The 8,097-nt window shown below is 32.7% G+C and overlaps 1 protein-coding gene across 1 annotated transcript in view; it reads left to right on the forward strand.

Moving 5' to 3' along the window:
• Nucleotides 1–8,097, forward strand: part of TRPC1 (transient receptor potential cation channel, subfamily C, member 1) — a 112,851-nt gene that overhangs the window by 53,046 nt on the left and 51,708 nt on the right. The window contains exons 9-10 of the mRNA XM_006869858.1: nucleotides 2,265–2,477; nucleotides 6,376–6,712. Of these exons, the coding sequence (XP_006869920.1) occupies nucleotides 2,265–2,477; nucleotides 6,376–6,712 (550 nt within the window). The remainder of the gene's footprint in view (nucleotides 1–2,264; nucleotides 2,478–6,375; nucleotides 6,713–8,097) is intronic.

Raw genomic sequence — 8,097 nt, forward strand, 5'->3', positions numbered from 1 at the left:
TCCACCTGATCTGCCATCTTGTTTGTTCCCCTGAATTATATAATGTCTTTTTGTGTGTGTCCTTGATAACCCTTTCAGCCTGAATTTTCTTCATAGGCCAAGTAAAAAAATATTCTTATTTACTTACATTCGATTCAAGATAACCAGCACTTGTTTCTCCTTGCTACCATCACTTGATTTTTTACTTTTTCAAAGGAACAGACTATGGTGATGTGTAGGTGGGGTTTTTTTTCATTACCCCTAATTTCGCCTGTTATCAGTTTATCTAAGGGCATCCCAGGGCAATATGCAGGGTAGTAGAAATGGCAATCTAAGCAAGAGCAAATTTATTTGCCACTGTTCCTCTTTGTTCCACCTCCTCTTATTTCCAGATTCTACAATTATCTTGGAGCTTGATACTTCAGCTCTTTCAAAAGCATATTAAGTGTTTTATTCATGTCTGGGGTGTTCCACACACAGAGCCATAGTCCCCTTTCACTGGTAAGTAAAATGTTTCTGTTGAGGGGAACATACATGTAAATCTAAATATAAAATACTACTGATTAAGAATGATTAGTATATAATATTTCTTCTGAAATGAAAATTAAGCATAATTCCTGTGCTTCCCATAACCAAAAAACCTTTAGTTTAAATGTTCCTTAAGAGGGTTAAGTGTGTGTGTGGAGGGAGAGGGAAGTAGGAAAAAGTAGCTTGATTGAAAAAAAAAAAATTCCTTAGAGAATTTTGTTCAGTGAACTTGAAGGGGAGACTTCCCATTACAGGAGATTATCATCTGAAGGAGGAGTTCATCAAGATTTCTGCCAACTCCTACTGCAATGTTTCTAGAGGCTTAGTATATGCCATTCTTACCTTTCTAGTCATGTCCAGATCCTGTGGAGCCCCATGCGTTGCATGGTACCCTTCCAGTGACTTGACAAGATTGGACACATTTAGACTTCCACTTACTGGAAGGGAAATTGGAAGTTAACAGGTTTTTTTGCCTAGATTTAAGTTATCTGTTTGTAGCTTTTTAAATTTGTGACTATATCATAAACCCCATTATTTTTATAGAATTCTTTATTTTTAAAGGCAGGGAAACATGCATAAAGTTTAGATATCTAATTAATTTCAACATCTACTTAGGAACAACAGAGATTAAAGCTGGAAAGAGTGGAAATAGTAGTAGCAGTTAGAACTAAAATATACGACTTCAAGCCTACTAACAATATGTATTAATTTTACCTCTGAATCTAGTGGTGTAGCAAATGTTTATTTAGAGATGAGATATTTTTGTGGTAAAATACATTTTGATGAATATTCCTATCTGCAGTTGGATTCCTAAACTAAGAAGGTAATATTTCATTTGTTAAAGAAATCTAACTACTCATTTTCAGGTAACTTTGGTTAGGTAGTAAGTAACAAAGAATGAAAAAAATGTTAGCCTGGAAGGAAAAGAAGTTTTTATTCTTTGAATTGTAATTTTATTCAGCTAGTCCATGAAAAGTCTCATTATAAAGCAAAACTAGCCAATGGGGAAATCTTCCTGTTTTTCCTTCCTTTCTCATGAAACACCAAAAATGGAATAAAAAATTATTTTCTGCAGTTTGATTCCAAGTCCATGACTGATAATTACTTATTTCTAACTGTATTCTTAAATTGTTATTAAACTTACTCATAAATTATATAAAATGATGTTTTTAAAAAGATTAGGAACTACGTTAACATACGCCTACCTGAGTCGGAACCCACTTCATGGTACTTAACAATAGCAACCACCTTTAACAAACACTTGAGGCTTGTATTAAGTTTCTTTTTAACCTGAATTCCATTCAAATGAGTACTTTAAAAATGTATCGGAATATTGTTTTAACATCAGAATTATCATAAATATGTTGTAGACTATTTCTGACAAAGTCCCTAGTTTTAAAAAATTGTATAGTAGTCATTGGGTAACATTAGAATATTCCTATTATTTGGATGAATATTATAAAGAAAATTGTATACACACTTTACAGAAGATAAGAACAAATTCACTAAGAGAATTGACTGACAAATTCTCAAACTGATAGCAATATAAGTGTACTTATAAGTATGTACACAGGGAACATAGTTGTATTATTATTTTCCACAAAGCTGTGGAGAAGTTATGTACCAAATGGTTCTTCCGACTATGTAAGCCCAAAATGACTTCAGATTTTGTGTAGCTTCAGAATTAAAATGTTACTGATAAAAAGTTCCAATTAATATAGCTTATTTAGAAGGTAGCAATGATATTCTAATAATAGACTGTTGCATTTTGTAGGAATGACTATGAGGAACTAGCTCGGCAATGTAAAATGTTTGCTAAAGATTTGCTTGCACAAGCCCGGAATTCACGTGAATTGGAGGTGATCCTAAACCATACATCTAGTGATGAGCCACTTGACAAACGGGGATTACTTGAAGAAAGAATGAATTTAAGTCGTCTAAAACTTGCTATAAAATATAATCAAAAGGAGGTATGAGGCTTTCTGTAATATGTTTAAATGGTTTCCTCCACAGTAGTCTAGTGTCTATGAGGAAAGGCATTGGAGTAATTTATCTGGGTGGAGATTCTGGTTCAGCTTCCTACAAACTATGTGCCCTTGGGGAAGTTATTGGATCTGTCTGGGCTTTCATTTTTAAGAATTAATTAAGAATATATATTTAAAGGGGTTGTTAGCACAGTAAGTACTAGCTTTAGGCAAGTAGTCAATAAATAATCGGTGCTATTATTTTTAACTATTAACTATAATAATATCAATGTTGATTTGATATTTTTGCTTAATACTAAGTGTCTGTATAATGAAGTTTCCATTTTTTGTTTTGCTGTCATGGGTTTATTTTCTTGATCTGGTTATAAATAACCCCTCCCATAGTAATAGCCCCTTTCTATTTGAAAATGAAGTATCCAGTATTATAGATCCTGATTCTTCTTATTTGTTAATTCATTGTGAAACCCAAAGGTGGAGAGGCGAATGATATAACTAATTTGAATCTGGCTCTTCTGGCATCATCCCTTCCTATTCAGGGAAATACCCATTTCTACTCCCCATACACACACATGCACATGATTCAGGAGCTTGAAGAAGGAAGGTATGCACTTTAAATTTAACTTTTTGAGCTACTTTACTAAACATGAGTATTTATTGGTAGATGATATCCAGTTAATAGTATGGGGTGTTGATCAATGGTGCTTTTGAAGTATTGCTTCTAAAATCCATTATTAACATTGATGTTGAAATAAAGCTTGCTTCTTAAATTTATATGAATATTAAAAATGGGACCTTAAATAAGTAATCGTAGAAGACAAGATACAGGACCTTTGGTCTTGGTTGAAATTTTCAGTTTCATGAGAGTTTTGTGACAGGAAAGATTTTTAAGGTCTTTAGTTGACAGTTACCTAGAAAGTGTATTACTTATCCAGTTCTCTGGCTTCAAATCCTGTAAGTTTACTCCTATTCCAGGGTTCTTGATTGCCACAAACAAGAAAAAATTAAGTTCAAGAATTTGGATTATTGTGATTATAAAATTTTAAATCAACAACATAACCTGTGTGGATTAGAGAGGAAATTCTATTAACAGAAACAGAGAATATAGGAACCTTGATGTAATTTTCCTCAATCATGCATTTTACTTGCTCTTAGGTTAATACATTTCTTTGTTCTACAACCAAAATGGACATGAAATACTATTAAAATTATATAGTACAGGAATACAAGGTACAAAGTCAACTTAAATTTTTGGGGAAAGAACCTAAAATAAAGAAATGTCCAGAATTATCTTGATTAGGAAGAAAAAAAATTCTAAGAGACCATTCCCTAATGATATCTATATCCCTGAAGAACTCACAGAGGATAATAAAATGCCCAATTTAAAGAAGATGGAAGACAAAGAAGCAAAAAGTAATAGTGATATTTGTTAGTTGAAAGGAAGACTTATGAAGGTGAAGCCCTTATAAGATGATAGAATGGTAATGTTTTTAAAAGCTCTAATCTAATCTAATCTCCTGGGAATGGTTCTGCTGGAGGAACTATCATCAGTGAAAAAAGCGATGGGCCCCAAGAGCTCTTCACTTTATAATTTTAAGGATGATTGAATATATAAATTAACTTTTTGACTAGACTTCTAGATGTAATTAAAGAGGAAGATAATGGTATTCTCCTAGGTAGCTGGTAGATTTTGTTCAGATTGTCCATTGCCAAATATAAAACTGCTCCCAAATTTAGTGGCATAAAACAACAATTTTATTATGCTCAGGATTCTTTGAGTCCAGACTTAGGAAAGGAATACTGTAGGATGATTTATCTCTATGCCACCATATCTGAGGGATCAGCTGGAGATAATCATGTAACTGGGGGCTAGAATCCTGTGGAAATGTCCTCACATGTTTGGCCCCTGGATTTGTTGACTGGCGAGCCTATACAAGGAGACTTCAAAAGTTTGTAGAAAAATTCCATTATCTTTTAATGCCTTCTCTTACGTAGCTTAGGCTTCTTCAAAGCATGGTGGCTTCAGGATAGTAGGACATTTTACATGGCTGTTCCTGGCTTCAAGAAAGTGTTCCAGTGAACACTGCATAGCCTTTCAAGACCTAGCTTTAGAAATTATACAGCTTCCTGTAGTAGCTATTGGTTAAAGCAATCACAAGGCTATCAAATTTAAGAAGAGGGAATATTTACCACATCTTTTGATGAGAGGGCTATCAAAGAATTTGTGGTCATATTTTAAAGCAATTACAGACTTAAAAAAGGAGCTCTGGTAGCGTAGTGGTTATCAATCAGGCTGTGAACTTTATGGTCAGCAGTTTGAAACTACCAGCTGTTCTGTGGGAGAAAGATGAGGCTTTCTGCTCCTGTAAAGATTTATAGCCTTGGAAGCCCTGTACAGGGTCTCTATGAGTCGGAACCGACTCCACGGCACATCAAAATAACAACAACACAGACTTAAAACATTTCCAGTCAAAATTTTGTTCTTCAAAATGCATGTTTAACATTGCTAGTAACTAAACCATCACTATATAAAGGGATGGCAGGGATAATAATCAGTTCTGGGATTGTTTTCCTACTTGAGGGAAGAGAGAAGCTAAGTTCAGGATTCCACTAAACTGGGTACTTGGTGGGAGGAAATACTGTTGCTCTGACAGGTACCTTGAGGTACAGATTAAGATTCCTTGTGAACATTGGAATCTGAGCACAAGAATAAAGAATGAAATAAGACTGTAATTGCCAAAAATAATTATGATATATCAGGAAATTCCTTGATAAACAACACAGTAAAGAACAAAATTAATTCTGTCCAGTCAATGCTTTTTCTACTACAGTGTTGCATTTTACAAATTATGTTCTATTTTAGGATAGATCCTTTTTGAAACAGAAGGTTGTCCAAAATTATCTTGGATTACTGGATTTTCTACATTACTTTGGTAATTTCAAATCTGGTGAATATTCTTGTATCCAGAGTTATCAAGAGCCTTAAATAATACTTCACAAGATTGCCATTATAGTTGGATAATTTTGCCTTTGAAATTTATAAACTAAAGCACTTTTGTAGACTTTGATAACCAAATTCATGTGCTTGATCTAGAATTTTTCTTCTATTTGGGAATATTTTTCCTTTTAATCTCCTACAAAATTCAGTTTTAAGCAAGTTTAGGAGTATCTTTAACACATTTAAGAAATCTTCAGTATTTTGTTGGAGCATGAATATATCTATTATATTGACTTTGGCTGTTTTCCTATCTGGATACATTGATTCTTTGAACTAAAATCAGTAGTTTCTCTAGACCAAAGACATCTAAGCATTTATTAGTAAATTGTTTTAGGTATTATTATTATACTATGTAATAAGTATCCTAAGTAACCTTAGTAAAAAAATCATTTCCTTCTATGAATGTGATTGTTAACTTTGAAATTTCATAAACATTAATATAAGAGCCTTTATAAATGAAATGTGGTAAAATGATTAAGTAGGCTAATGATAATTTGTTAATACTTATATAGTACTTTCTATATGCCAGACACTATTCTAAGAGCATTACATTTAATCCTTGAAACAACTTTGTGAGTAGTTACTGTTATCATCCGCATTTTACAGATTCTGAATTGAGGCTCCAAGAGGTTTAAAAACTTGCTTTAAGTTTTTCAATAAGTGTAGACTTTGACTTTGAATTTAGGTATGCTGGCTCCAGAGTTGATGCTCTCTCACCTCTACATTCTTTTATTTTTATTATTTGTAAGGAAAAGAAAAGAAAGGATCTAGGTTAAATGTCTAGAAATTGATTTTTAAGCTATTAATGGAACTTTGTCAACTAAATAATGACTTTATCAGTTAATCTTTAAAGGTTTTGTTTTACATTTGTGTGTGTGTCCTTTTCAGTTTGTCTCTCAATCTAACTGCCAGCAGTTCCTGAATACTGTTTGGTTTGGACAGATGTCAGGTTACCGACGTAAGCCCACCTGTAAGAAGATAATGACCGTTTTGACAGTTGGCATCTTTTGGCCTGTTTTGTCACTCTGTTATTTGATAGCTCCCAAATCTCAGTTTGGCAGAATCATTCATACACCTTTTATGAAGTTTATTATTCATGGAGCATCATATTTCACATTTCTGCTTTTGTTAAACCTGTACTCTCTTGTCTACAATGAGGATAAGAAAAACACAATGGGGCCAGCTCTTGAAAGAATAGACTATCTTCTTATACTGTGGATTATTGGTAAGTATCAAATTAAGTTGAAGGCGCTGCCTTTATTATTAGGCCTATTAATTGTCCTTTGGTTTTATTTTTCCTATTAATTAGTTGTCCTTTGGTTTGTGGCATTACAAACATCTGAGTTCAGTTTGTAATTTTACACTGTTTACATAGCAAGAATTTGAACTCTTCCATGATCATTGAAGACCAAGCTAACACTTTTATAAAGAAAAAATTTACTGACTTTGATGACAAGGAAGCAGATCTCTTTTTTAATATTTCTGAAATGCATTGAAATTAGATATTCTTTATCCTTAAACACTTCAGTGTTTCATAATTGTTAAACAGAAAGACAAATTTTACTAATAAGTAATTTTTTTGGTTAAAAGAGCATACATGAATCTTTTTCAAGATAACTTGGTAACAATGAATTTTATACTCTGCTGCATTTTTAAAGTTAGCTCTTCTTTTTCTTTATATGATTTTTTAAAAGTTTACATTTTAAAGACCTCTGAACTTTAACTCTATTGTAGAAATATTATTTAAATTTAGACCTCAAGGGGTCTCATGTTGACTCATTTCATACATAAGTCCTACATAATGATAGCCAGATCTCCTCAACAATAGCAGGTCTTTTTAAAAAATATAAGACATTTCATTTTCTACAAATTGCTTTTATAAATAAGTAGTATTCTACATAATAAATATCTCAAATGACCTTTGGCAGTTTTTACTCCCCATAAAGGAGGGAAGGAGAATCAGATCATCTGTTCTTCATTTGCCTGTAGCTCTTCAAGCTTTTTAAAAAAAACTCAGTATTTCCACCTGTTCATTTGCTGCAGAGTAAAAGGATATTGAAGGAGCTCTGGTAGCATAGTGGTTACGAATCGGGATGCGAACGGCCAAGTTCAGCAGTTTGAAACTACCAGCAGCTCTGTGGGAGAAAGATGAAGCTTTCTGCTCCCTTAAAGATTACAGCCTCGGAAACCCTGTTCAGGGTCGCTATGGGTCGGAACCAACTCTATGGCACTTAACAATAGCAATAACAAAAGGATATTGAGATTTAACTTTTTATGTGGTACTGATTTTTTTTTTTCTGTAAAACTATTTTCTCTTTTGGATAATATGTTGTAAATTATCAGTTATTAGATAATTTGAGAAGAGTTATTATACAGTGTTCACTCTTAGTTCTCCTTCAGGTGTAAAAATAATTTCCAGATTTTGCAGTTTTTATTTTATTTGGAAATCAGTTTATATAAAATAACTTGGTATCAGCTACTTTTAGCAGTAATCAATCCATGATGCTTAAAATTAGATAAACAAAAAATTCATATGAAATCTGGGTTAAAGAGAATTAAATAATTCCTTCTTATTAATATTTCTTATTTTCTATATTTTCTCTTTTATAA

Source organism: Chrysochloris asiatica, unplaced genomic scaffold, assembly GCF_000296735.1.
Source record: "Chrysochloris asiatica unplaced genomic scaffold, ChrAsi1.0 scaffold00136, whole genome shotgun sequence".
NCBI lineage: Eukaryota > Metazoa > Chordata > Mammalia > Afrosoricida > Chrysochloridae > Chrysochloris > Chrysochloris asiatica.